The 14,014-nt window shown below is 39.4% G+C and overlaps 1 protein-coding gene across 1 annotated transcript in view; it reads left to right on the top strand.

Moving 5' to 3' along the window:
- Positions 1–12,593, top strand: part of LOC134358432 (wings apart-like protein homolog) — a 188,622-nt gene extending 176,029 nt beyond the window's left edge. The window contains exons 17-19 of the mRNA XM_063070655.1: positions 1,278–1,366; positions 2,301–2,396; positions 4,506–12,593. Coding sequence (XP_062926725.1) covers positions 1,278–1,366; positions 2,301–2,396; positions 4,506–4,571 — 251 coding nt within the window. The 3' untranslated portion in view covers positions 4,572–12,593. The remainder of the gene's footprint in view (positions 1–1,277; positions 1,367–2,300; positions 2,397–4,505) is intronic.
- Positions 12,594–14,014: the final 1,421 nt, after the last annotated feature.

Below are 14,014 nucleotides of genomic sequence, written 5' to 3'. Positions count from 1 at the left end.
GGTGAAGGAGAGCTCAGCTGAAGAAGCACTTAATCAAATAGCTTGAACTGTGCAGTCAGAAAATTAACTGAAAATTTAGAACAACATGTTATTCTCAGATGCTTTAACCTGAACTGTTTATACATCTCCTTGCATCGGTACTGAGAATTTTGGCCACATCTGAAGGTCCATGACACATCTCCAGGTAGCACCTTGTCGTGCTTGTGCTGCAGGTATTAGAGAAACTCATTTGCTACGCCTGCAAGGTGAACCACTGTTCTTGTGCAGAGAGGATTGAGCCAAAGGATTGAATCCTTCCTGATTGCTTCCTTCCATCTCCCTCCTGAATGGGTTTAGGTAGATTCTGACTTCTGTCTGGAAACATTAGGTATTTTCTGCTTATTTGTAGGTTATATAATGATCTCTATTGTCTATTAACAGTAGCTGTTTGGGGCCAGTTTTCACTAAACAAAAGCACTTCTGTTTGTCACTCAGTGTGCATGTGCCCTTTTTCACTACGGTGCTGTAACTTCTAATGCAAGCCCATGGTTGCTAATCCTGCATCATCATGTAAATGTCTTTGATATAATTATTTCATTTTCAGTAAATTAAAACTCAAAATGTCTATTCATTTGCAAAATATTGTTGCACATTTATGGTCTAATATATTTACCAAAACAAGTGCTGGAGAGCATTTCACAATTCTTGGCTTGGGGGAATCAGTTTGAACTAAGAACTTTCTTGGTTCTGTATCACTCAAGGTAGCTGGAAGAGAACAAGTAATACTCTATTGTAAATCAGTATGATTAAAGAAACCAAAGAAAGCTGCCATAGGAGTTCAAAACCAAAAGTCAACCTGAGACCAAAAATTCAATTATACTTGATGTAGTTCTTCCTTGCCCGCAGTAACAGTATATAGTATAGAATTATGAAGTGATACAGCTCAGAAACAAGACCTTTCAGCCCATTGAATCCAAGCTGACCACTAAGCACCCATTTTTACACTAATCCTACCCTAACCTGCTGTTTTCTCCCCTCATTCCCATCAGCTGTCCCTCCAGCTCTCTCCTCTCTGTCCTTGGTTCAACCACTCAACACACTAAGGGTAATTTACATTGTCAGTTAACCAGAAAGCCTCACTTTCTTTGGGGTATAGGAGGAAACCAGAGCACCTAGTTTAAATTGTTCCCGAAAAATCCACTATTCCAAACCCATACTCCTTTTCCACCTATCTTAACGCAAGTCACACCCCTCTGTACAGATGCACCATTGCTAATAATTTGTACCTTCTTTTGTAGCCCTGCAGCATGCTGGAAAGCACATGGAGGATTGCATTGTGGCCTCATATACAGCACTGCTTCTGGGCTGCCTATGTCAAGAGAGCCCAGTAAGTAATGAAGTTATGCAATGATTGTCGTCTTGAAGATAAATTTTAATCAAAGCTTGTTTTGTGTGCCAGTTTTATTTTAATTGTTTCACTTCATCTTTGAATAATGTCTTCAGTCAAATGCTCTATCTCTGTGTGATTTGCGAGCTTGGCATGTGCAATTTTTTTTGAGGGAAGATGTGTAAACAGTCTCTAAGTGGGATTCAGCTTCAAGGCTTTGGAGCTGTTTAGTTTATCATTTCTTGCCTATGCACTGAATATCAACAAGTGTCGAATGCTTTCCATTTGCCAAGATAAGTACAACTCAGCAACACTCAAACCTCAGCACCATCCAGGTTTAAAATACAACCCACCCGCTGTACTAAACATTCATTCCCCTCACCACTCACACTGTCATTCGTGTTTCTCACTGCTATAACTCACCTGGGCTACTCTAATAATATCATTCAAATCCATTACCTTTGCCACCAGGAGGATGAGCAACGCGAGTGTGGGAACACCACTGCACTTAAGTCGCACAACTTTGCTTGGCAACAATACCATTCCTTCTTTGTTACTGGAGCCCAATCCCCTGAGCAGCATTTTGGCAGAGTCTGCACCTGAAAATGATTCAGTATATTGCTTCAGGTAGTAAATGATGTGCTGAAAAAAATTAAGAAATTAATAATTTTTGTTTGGAGGATATTGCGGCCGAGGTATGCACTTTCCAATGGGGATCTGCATCTTATTGTGCTACCAACAACTCATCCTCTCTGAAATGTTAAGTCTATTTATAGCTGATTAGATTGGATACTGGCTGCGGGAAGGAGAAGTTTTTGTTATTACCCTTAATTTGGGAGCCCTGAATTGACTCATTTAGACAGCAATGCCAACTACACAAGTCTTTTCCAGGTTAAACACTAGGTCATTCATTGTGGTTTTCCTGTTCTTTCAGGTGAATGTTACTACTGTGAGGGAGCTTTTACCCGAAGGAGACTTCTCCATAATGACTGAGATGTTGCAGAAGTTTTTGAGTTTCATGAATCTCACGGTTAGTGTGCCAAATACACAAATAAAGCAAGTTGAAGGTGTTTGTTTTAGTACTGGTGGGAAGTTGTGTTTATTACCATGACTCAGTCAAGTGGGGGTTGGAAGAATCTGTCAGGTGGTGTTGGAGTGGTGGTCACGTTCGGCGTTGAATCAAGAAGAGAGTTGTGTGAAAGACTCATCTGATGAATGATCTGGAAAGGAGTCCGTCCATTCATCTGATCAGTGAATGATGGAATGGTGAGGACGTTGGAAGTAATGGTTCAGTAATAAGGATCAGTCAATAACCTGTCACCACAAATGTCTTTCTTTCCTCTAAGTCTGGAGTTGGTATCCATTTCCAGTTGAGGAGCTGAAGCAAGGTCCCATAGTCAGTGTAGAGAGCAGCAGGTAGTTGCTGCATATTCTGGATTGGGTGAGGTGGCACGCTAATAACAAAACCTGTGCAATGGTTTACTTGTAGTGGGGGAGAAGTCTGGAGCTGAAGCAGCTTATTCTGTAAACAAGAAGCTTAAATTATGAATAAAATTGTAAATCGGTGCTAGTCAGTGGTTATGTTTTGGTCTAGCAATTTGGAGTCCAGGAGAAATGAATTTGATTCAACCAAGTGTTTGAAAGTGCAGGACAGATATTTAAAAAACATGTTTGGTTTATTAATGTCCACTTGGGAAGGAAATCTGCTCCCTTAGGTCTAACCTAAATATGACTCCAGGCTCATAGTAATGTAGTTGCCTGTAAACTTCTGCATAAAATGAACTAGCAAACTACTCAACTAAGGTGGAATTTGTGTTGAATTTTGCCAACAGATTGTAGGCCTCAGTTAAAATGAGTTATTTTTAAAAAGTACTTAGTGGTTGGTGTCCATTTGCTTGCATCTAAAGTAGATGCACAATGTTGCTGAAATTTCAATGAGATCAAATATCACAAATGGGAGAGCAGTTATTGATAGGATGAGCTTTTGTCAGAATGTGCCTTTCCCTTTATAGTTGGATATTTTAAGGGTGTGTTACAGAGCCAGACAGAAGATGTAATTGGGTGTAATGAAGAAAACCAATTTGGAGTTTCAAAGGCCTATGTTTTTAACTGAGCTTGTCCCAATGGCTTCCCAAATCATGGGTTTCTGTAAAGCAGAAGGATCTGCAGATTGAAACACTGTTTTAATGACCTAGCACTTCAGCGAAACAAGTGTTTGGTTGAGTACAGCACATTGTGCAGGATTTCTGCCAGAAGCCACATCAATAACATTAAAAAATGTTACTTATTTTCTGTGGTGCATTGATTTTATTCATGAGTTAGGACTAGTTTCTTCAAAATTGTGAGAATGCAACAAAAATATTTATATTTAGCATTTTCAGGGATCATTTGTATGAATATTATTTTATTAAAGCTATTGCATTTTACCAGAATTTGAATATTAATGGAATAAATCTAACAGCTAGTTCTAGTTTTAGTTTGTCGTATGCACAAGGATGTAATGAAATTCCTTGTTTGAAGGTCACAGACTTTTACATTGTAATAATAAATACAGCAATCAGCAGTACAGTGTACACAAAACTACTAAAAGGTACGAAGATCGCGGAAGTTGTAGGCTTGCACAAGCTTTGATTTCTTAACAGGAGGGGTTGTCACTGACACTTTGTTCCCATGTGTAAACCATTACATTAATGTCTTGATCAAGCATGCAGCTTGCTGTTATTGGCTCTCCAGGACAGAAGTTGAAGTTGCATTTGTGTGAAGCTGTATTTAGTGCAGAAGTAAAAAGTTATGTCCTTGAAAGGAAGACATTACTTGTGTAGAAGTGTCCTTGGGTGACTGATACACAACTGGCAATGGACCAAGTGCTGAACTTCACAAATACATCCTGAGTGCAGCTTTTTCAGCTAATAGCTGAGAGTAACAGTCTTCTAATGTATTCCTGAAAAGGATTTTCCAGCTGCCACCCATGCACACAGATGGTAAATGATTTTAAAGTTTGTGATTTAACTTTGCTGCTAACATGACAAATTTTTACAACTTTCAACAAATATTGAGCAAACAGAATAGAAATGTATTGTTAAGGTAGAAATATTTAGCGATTGATAACCATGTTTAATATCTTCTCTTTTGCTTCCAGTGTGCAGTGGGAACGACAGGACAGAAATCCATCTCTCGAGTAATTGAATACTTGGATCACTGCTAAAGATCACCAAGCTTCAGCTACAGATAGGCTATGTTCTGTCCCTTGGGGTTAAACCCCTCCCTCGTCAACCAATCATATGGGCAAGGCCTTCTCCCACCTTAAGTGTGGAAAGCACCAAGAGGAAGCTCACTCTGGTTTATCAGTGACTGCTTCCAAAGGAGCTCATGTCCATTGTACCTGGCAGTACCAAATGAATGAAAATGGTGAATCTGGTTGGAGGCAGAAAGAAATCTGCAGATGAATGTCCTGTGCTTTAAGACACAGCTGATAGTAATTGCATAAGTTGAATTATTCCATACCCACACAGGTATGCAGACAGCCCCAGTATTGAGAACCTTCCCTGCAAGATCAAAATAGAGTTTAATAAAACTAAATGGCCTTGTTTTACTCAGCAATACTACAGAGTGCTTTCATTGATCAGGTTTATGGTTTAGTGTGGGTATGGAATAAATCCTGTACCCCACGTTTTTTTTAGTTACCATGACAAATGTGGACATTGCTGTGATTGGTGACTATTGCATCTGAGCAGAGTGCATATGGTCAATTGACAACTAATTCATTTGACACCAACAAACCAGGCAACCCTCCAGAAAAGATATTTGTTTTACTGCAAGTCGAATGGATTGACATGGTTTAAGCTTTGACTCGTGTTCTATATATAGAGTTAAATAACACAGGTATATAATTATATAATAAGACTATTTGTTTTAGTTCTCCTGATCCATTCAACTTGTATTAAAATAAATGGTGTGAATTAAAGGAGCCAATTACAATCTCAAATATCCCATCAATAATGTAATATCCCTTATTGGATGAGGGTTTTATTTTGTCTTAAAGTCTTCATCCTAATTTGTCTTAGACATGTTTTAAAATTGGAAAAACACACCAGCAGTGTCCAGGTTCCAACCTAATTTGGTTACCTGTAGTTATCTCTGGGTTGGAGTCTCGCTGGATCCACAGAAAATATGTACAAGATGCCTGTTTCAAGATGACATGAGTGTTGTTGTGAAGCTAGTTGGTAACTTTCAATACTCAGTTGTCATATTTGATTGTGATTAGTCTTTGACTGCATTTTGGATGTTTCGGTGCTGTGATCTGCTTTTGAGTCTCTAACATTACCAGAAGCCATTCAGTGCTCCTGAGAGTTTGAACACTGGAGTGAAGCAACATCAGTTTTCTTCATCTTAACTTAGAAAATTCCTGTTTATGCTTGTATTAGATACAATGAAATGGCCGATCAAAACAGGAGAGGAGAAAGCAATGGTATATGAAATATATTCCAAGGTTCTCAGTTTTAATTCATTAGTTTCCTTACTGAAAACTATTGAGTTTAGCTATGAGCAGGCCTGTATAAAAATCGTACCTGCAATTGCAGGCATTTACAATGTCTGCATCAGTTACATTGGGATGTTAAACATAGATGCAGAGTAGGAGTAATAGTCATCAACCTTTGCCTTCTTCACTGCCACCCACCTCTTTCTTTTCCGGTCAATGACAAGCCAGTGCACAATACCTGTTAAAGTTTTGCAGTTACATCAGGAGACTGCTGAGGGCAGATGTGTCTTAATTTTGATACTCAATTAATATAGTCGAGAGAAGAGTTGGGGAAGTTCCTTGAAGTTAAATCACTATGTGCAGGTAATCAAACAAAGCTATGTTGAATATTATAATGTGAGCATTTTAGAGTTGATAGTTTTCCACACATTTTAAAAATTTGCACTTACAGAAACCAGTAACATTCTGTGTCTTTATCAGAGAAAATAACTGTTGTGACAGTTTTTACCTCCACCAAGGCAGAATTTGGGCAGCATTTCCAAACTTGATTCGAGGTAGATCCATGTTATGATTAGTTGATTAATATGCTACAGAAGTGGGCAATTTGCTTCAGTTTGACTGACTTAGATAGTAGTAAAGCTGGCTGATGAGTAATGAGGAAAATGTTGGTTGAATCAATATAATTTTTTCTAGCTATAGAAATGGTAACGGTAAGAGAGAATTGGAAGAAGAATGATGAAATTATTCTTTAGTGCATATTTTAAACTCAAACTAAAGGTGTGGAAAATGACCAGCTGAGCCTGTCAATGAGATCTGGATTTTTTTTCTTTTGTGTTTCTGTTGTAGGGTTGCATTTTTGCCTATTCTATTTGTCCAGTAACATCATTTGCCTGTGCTTAGTTGTTGTGCATCCCCACAACAAAAACACCAGCTGGCACCTCCATTGTATCAAAGGCTGCAATGGAAACTGAATGGGGATTCCCAACTTTTTGTTATGCCATTAGCCGAGGGGTCTGAGGACCCCAGGTTGGGAATCCCTGGTTTATGCAGGCAAAAAACCAGCAACGTATATATTAAAAAAAATTGCTGGTGGGTGTCATTTGGAACGCCGTTGAGTTACTGTGAGGCTTGCAGGTCATGGAATTTCAGTGCAAGGCGAGGTAGTTATTTCACTTCCCCATACTTACTGCCCTTTGTGTTTTCAATTCAAATGGGTTTTGGTTGGGAATGCTGCTTTGATGTTATTGGAAGGAGCTGGCTGCTCTGAATTCCCGAGGCAGCTCTCGATCCAAGGCGCACCTTCAGTGTTCTTTGTGGTCGATTGTTATTAATTATTTAACTGTAGAAGACCAAATGACTGAAGAACTAGGAAAATCTTTAGCATCCTTGTCTTCATGTTAATTAACTGGTTTTACCCTACCCATGCCATTTTTTAAAAATCCAAGATATAATGGCTCGACATTTTATTTGCTGATTTTAGTCGGAGGAAATTATATGTGTGAATTACCCAGCTTTGCAGAATCTTTTAAAATCATCTGCAATAGCAAATTATAATATGATTTATTGAGACTTTGGTATGCTTTTCCAGATGGAATGCATTCTTCGTGATGCTGAATAGGTATTCATAATGTGAAATAAAAACACAAGTTTTAATCTCTGGAATCCAACTTCAAACCAGCCTGGACTGAGAGATCTGGTATAATATTTTGTAAGGGATTGATTATTGACACAAGTATCTTTGAGTTTAATGAGATTTGATTCTGTATTTGCTGGAAAGTTGAGCTGCCAGTTCTTTATATTGATTCCAAAGGTAGAGATCTGTTCCCTCTGCTGACTCATCTCTTCTGAACAAGCACTGGAAATATGGATGATGGGGGTTATTGACAATTCACTGTGTTGAGTGTCTGTCAGAGATACTTTGAGAGCCCTTTAGTAACTAATTATCCCTCTGTTTTGACTTTGTCTTTTCTGCCAAGCCTTGTATCTTTGCTGTTGGAGTAGTCTTCAGTTTCTGCTTGCTTAGTCTGGCCACAGGTAGCTAGCTGCTGGCCAGCGGCTATTTCCCTTCAGGTCAATAAGAACTATGCAAAGTTCAGTAAAATGCTTTTAACCCCTTTATCCCCATTGTTTCTCCCCTTTTGTTTAACCTTTGATGTCATTCTCCAGCAGTGTTGATATTGTTGGAAGGATTGGGAGCTGTTCTGTCTATTATCCAGGAATTTTAGCTAATGTCCCTTTTCGTGTGGTTCAGTGTCTAGATTCTGATCATTGTCTGTCCCTTGTTATCAACAGTTTTTACTAAAGATGTGAAGTTAAAATCCTTTGTTCAGGGTAGAACCTCTTTTAATGATGTGTACAATAGGTTTATTCTACCCTCTGAGAGGGAATTATTCCCATTCCTTTCCAGTATCACATAAACTGCTCCATGTCCATACCATGTACCTGTATCCTGGAAGAGTACAGATGGTATTCTGCACTGAGTGTGATGGAAATCAGCTGGATTAGTCTTTCCTAGCAGATGTACTGTTCTGGTGAAGGCCCATGTGGAAGCATCTCTCGAGGAGTTTCACTCTTGCATTCTGTTGCTCAGTGCTCTGCTGTACTGCTTGATGCCTGCCATGGGAGGAGTATCTTCCGTGAACAACCCAGTTAGTGTTGGGTTTTCTTCACTACTCTTTGTAGCTGTTCCCTGAGAAATGTATATCTCTGCTTCATATTTTTAACTTTACAGATGATTGGAACCTCAGTGATTTAACTTGACTAAATCCGTCTGTAAACTTCATGGTGCCATATTGAAGGTTCATTGATGCTGCAAAACGTGAAATATCGGTCAATGGAGCCAGGACATGTTTAGTGGGGAATGAATGAAGTGTATTTTTACAGGATCTATAGAAATGGTTCCTGATTTATTGCTTGGAAACGGGCTTTCCAAATACAAATTAATGTCAACTGGATCAAGGTATGAAATGTGTTTGTTCTCAAATCCTGACTCTCGGGATTAGGTGAGATTACAGATTAGTTTTCAATGCTTCTTTGGATCTAGTAAGTTTATGAACACAAACAAAATTCAAGATTCCACAAATTTAAAAGTTTCTGTTTTTGTAGAGGTCATTTGCTGCAGGTTCTCTGGGCAGTAGACTGATCCGATCTTCAGTCTGGCTATTTGAACAGACTCTCCGTTCTTAATAGCCAGTGTTTTTTTAATGAATGTTCAAACTAACTCTAATCAAGTCTCCAGTTTGAGATTTTAAAGCCATGTTTTATATTTGTCAAAGTAAAGCTACTAAGTATTTTTAAGCAGATACAATTTGTTTAATTCTAGTCTGCAGTTTACAGCAATGCAGCTGCTGTCTCTTCTAGTTGGGCTTGCTTTTAGGGAAAAATGTAGGGGTCTGGTTGTGGTGATGTCCCAGTTACTCTGTCACTCATTTACGTTGGAAACCCAGTTTCTATGGTTCATATGTGAGGAGATCACAATTCTGATAACAAGGCTTCATCTTGTCCTTGTTCAATGAAGTAGGATTAGATGCACTAAATGTAGGATCCAAATATTTATCCAAGTTCCCCACAGCTCTGTAGCATTAATAAATGTGAATCTGCTCCCATCAGCATACTTGATGTGTTAAGTTAGTATCAGACTTCCATAGTTGAATTCTCAACTTGTGTCTTCGTTAGCAGTCAGTCTTTCAATTATTGCCACAAAAGTCAATTTATTCCAGAAAGCAGGGGGATGTTGCTGTTATCGTGATCATTGGCTAGTTTTTAAACTGGCTGCTGAGAATAGGTGTAATTGACTGTCAGTTGTGAATATATTTCCATTCTCTGTCCTCCCTTGCGTTGAATCAAATAGAGTGAATGGTGGAACTCAGCCCCACTAATGTATTGGGTCCTGATTGTATGTACCTAAGGCAAAAATTCTTCAATGGACTGACTATCAATGCTTCATAGTTTGGGGAAGATAGAATCAAGTAGAGCATGCTAAAAATATAGCATTATCTCAATTTTACAATCATGATTCAGGCGTAAATGAAAAGCACTCTTGGCAGAGTTGTATTAGGGTTTTTAATTCTATAGCCTGCCCTGCCAGGTGGTTGGACACATTCTGGGTTCACTTTAATTGCATTAGTGACCTGAGTTAATCAAAAATCCTTTGCAGTAGTCGAATATTTCACAAAGAGCATAAGCAATATAAGTGATGTTTCAGTGAATAGTTTGGAAGTGCTCTGAAGCCACGCTTTGAATTTGAGAACTGAATTCGAAGGTGGGGCCTGCACACTGGTTCCAGAAATGCTAGTCTTTTACATGGAGGGAAAGGTCTGATAGGTGATGGTTTTTATTTTTTGTGTGTAAGGATTGGAAAATGTTGCTAAGTAAATTTAGCAATGGCATTGTTACTGCTCAGCTTCATTTATGCTTTATCTATCTGCTGCATTGCAGGTAACGTGATAGAAAAGTGAAATTTGTTGGGTTAGGGGTTAATGAGTACCACGGGGAGCCACATCCTTGTGTCCATAACATGGAAAGAGAAAAACAAGTTGCCTCGTCAGTTTAATCCTTACACCTCGGATGAACTTTCATAGCTATATAGTTGGTGCTTTTTTAAAAAAAGGCTTCCCTTATCATAAAAGATTATGGCGTCATGCATTGGGGTTCTTTGAACAAGAATGCCTTAATAGGTGGGTTTTGGTTATTTATGTAAATTAGAAATATATGAAATAAACCAAAATGAAAAGTTTGAATTTCCAGGTCAATCCAGAGAGGCAGGGTAAGTTGCAGTATCATAGAAAAATGTTTTCTTTGGCTGGTGCCCCTAATAATGGATAATGTATTCACATCCACTGACTTGGACACTGTGGCTTTCTCTGGGTTCCCCTCCAATGCTTCCATCCGTTGTCAATTGAACTGTGCAGAAGGAAAGGAACTGAAATTACTTTTCAGTACTTCCTTTGCTGGAATATCTGTACATGCTGAAGACAACATTCATTATTCAGCTCCTAACAAATTCATTTTCTTTAAAGTTAGCATTTCAAAGCTCTAATGAGAATTAAGATAGTGTCTCTCACATTGTTCTTGTAAAATTACAAACTTATCCTGCAAAACTATTGCTGTAAGTTAAGATCCTGGACGTGGCTTGCAATCGTCCTGCACAGCGGTCACATGCAGGCTTCATCAGGCCAAAGCCATTTGAAATGTCTATTCACGTTCCCCAAATATACATCCTAGGGCTTCTGCACTCAAGCCCTGACTTATTGATTGATCATGTATCCAACGGATGTGGTAGGCGCTTTCTCAGTTGAAGTGAGAAAGTGCCAAGTACATCTCACCAGTCAGCAATTCTGAAAATTTGATACAATTAAGCCAGTTAATTGGAGTTTATCAGGGTGTACATGTTTAAAGAATATTTTAGTGATTGTATCTCTGCAATGAATTGTTAACTGGGAGAGAATAATAAATATTTCCATTAACCACATAGTCTGTGAGTAGCACCACATGATTTATAAATGTAAAACCCTGCTCATTCTCGATGCCTGTGCAATAGTCCCATTCATCGAATATTCTTTGTAGCTGCCAGTTTGATTGGGAAGGTTTCATTTCATTACTTTAGGTAAAATCAGGATAGGTTTGCAGATACTGTCCACCTCTCAATTCAAATTGATCACCCACACATTTTTCTCACTGCTAGCCTGTGGTGCATTCACGTGCATTTAATAGCTATCGCCACAAAGCGGACCTTGCTTGCATGGTTCCAAATGGGACTCCACTTGGGCTTCTGTGTTAACATGCACACAGTCTGAAAATGCTGAGCTTTGCATGAGGTTTCTTGATTTACTGTGATAGGAGTATGGAGTTCTGTTCCATTGTGATGGTGCCCACACAACACTTTTGGAGAGGACATTCGTCCTAGGAGTGAAAACGTGGCCTTTGAAGTTTAGACTCCAGTGTGAATAGAGAGTGAACGTAACTTTCATATTCTCATCTAATTTTTTTTCAGTCAAGTAACAGTTTAAGCTTTCTGCTGTGATAGGAGGGGTGCTTCAAACTTGGGAGAGTTCATGTCTCATGATCTTGATCCTGTGTATACTTGATCGTCAGTGACAGGTTGGAATGGGTGAAATAGTTATCCCTGGGCTGCACAGTTTTCCAGAAGTTGTGTAATTTAAGCAGCAAAACTCTTAACTGACTAATTGTGTGGGCTTCTAAAGGTGCATTTGAGGATTCAAGAAGCATTCTCTAATGCACTGATCTTACATTCTGAAGTAATCCCAGCCTAGTTATGGTTTTGTAGATGAGAGGTATGGTTGAGTTATTTTCGAAGGAAGGTTACCTCTGATGCATTTCCCACTTATGTCCAAGTTTCACTCCCAGCACTGGCTGTGCACTCTGTCAGTTACTTGTGGCTTTCCCCACAAGTCAAACCCTCATGTCTACATTTCCAATTGTTTTCATTCCATTCCGTTGTTGTAAACACATGACTGGGAAGGGTACATGAGGGCATGAACAGAATGGATTTAAAATAAATTTTAAATGACTTTCTTTGTGTAAATAGTTGTGTAAATATTGGCAATTGGAAATTTAGAATGGTAGAAATACTTTTCAGATTCCGATCCTATTTTTATTTTATACATATTTCTCAGTTTCAATCTTTCAGAGTAAAAGCCAAATGGCAGGAAATAGAGTTTGTACCAGTTTCTGAAGTATGTCTTTGGTTACCTGTAAATAATTTTAACTCGAATAAAAATTGCTACTTTCAGTACAGTTGGTGCTGTAACTTGTTTCCTTGCACTTGCTTACTAATGATGCACCCTTCAAACCCATTGATGTACCTGATGGATATATAGTCATGGTCACAGCAGCTTCACTTTGTTCATTCCACAGAATGATCCGTTTAACTTTGGGTACAGTGACCCACCCTTCAGCAAACCGTCTGTGTCCAGGGGTAACAAGTGGATCTTCCATGTCCTCATCATCAGCAAAGCAGTCTTTCTCCAATCAGCTTCATAGCATGCAAAGTCAGGAAACAGCTGACTGTACCAGATTTGACCAGGCTGCGGAACTGGATGCCAGCTTGGCTCTAAGTGGGACAATTGCCCTCCAAAACTGTCTGCATTTCCATCAAGCTACCCAGGGCAGCGAAACATAAACCTCTGCCTAAAAACATGGGAAAACCCCAGGTATCTCCCATGCATCATTAGTTACCATCCTATCAGTCAGGGCTTGATAATCAGAAATAGTGTTGTTAAGTGCTAGTTATTACCCATAACATCAGTTTTTGGTTTGCAGTTGTCCCAAGGGTCGTGTGGCTCCAGACCTCACTAAATCCTTGGTGCAAATATGGGCAGAGCTAAGTTCTAGACAAGTGCATGACTCTATGTAAAATCAGTTAGCATTTGATTGAACATGCCATCAGTGGCCAAGATGAAACTGATATTGGTGGGATTTGAGGAACTTCACGTGCATGCACACACCCACACACAAGCACTGAAATGATCTGGTGATTGGAACTCAAAATATCTCCATCACAGACATTCCTGGGAAGTCCCAGAGGGTTGTGTCCTGATCCCAACAGTTGCTGCATGGTGACTCCCCAGGGATGGGGAAGGTGTTGGCTGAGCATAGTTCTTCGAGTTGAAGCATCCCAAGCATGCCTGCATCAAAATCTGCATTCAAACCAGTGAGTGGCAATGTAGCACGGAGCAGTGACTAAATCCAACACGAGTTCATGGTCCTCAACACCCTGAATATCCTCAGGTAACGTGCCCTCCCTGAACCTAGTTATCTACCAAATCTGCATAATGAAAATGTGATGACTTATTTGTCCATTTAACTGAGTGCAAGGAGCTTGGCTCCAACCAGGGCAAAGTAGCTGTTCCTTTATCACTGATTGTGTGCACAGGGACTGGGTGTGGTGCTTAACTACTGCTGTTTCTACAGCTCTCCATAGTGATGACAGCTTTCAATATTACCTCAGTCTGTCTCATGCACAATGGATATAAAACTGCAGATTCTGGAAATGTGTGGCCACACTTTCCCACTGATAAGGCAGAGAACAGTGCTGGAATTGATCTCTGAACTCTGGAACACCCCAAGCTAATAGCGTTGCACTAACTGCTACGCTACTGTGGCACCCAAACAGGACTCATCCGGGATGTTCCAGAGGATTTTACCTG

The sequence above is a fragment of the Mobula hypostoma genome, chromosome 18, assembly GCF_963921235.1.
Source record: "Mobula hypostoma chromosome 18, sMobHyp1.1, whole genome shotgun sequence".
Classification (NCBI taxonomy): Eukaryota; Metazoa; Chordata; class Chondrichthyes; order Myliobatiformes; family Myliobatidae; genus Mobula; species Mobula hypostoma.
This window is presented reverse-complemented; position numbering and strand designations above follow the sequence as displayed.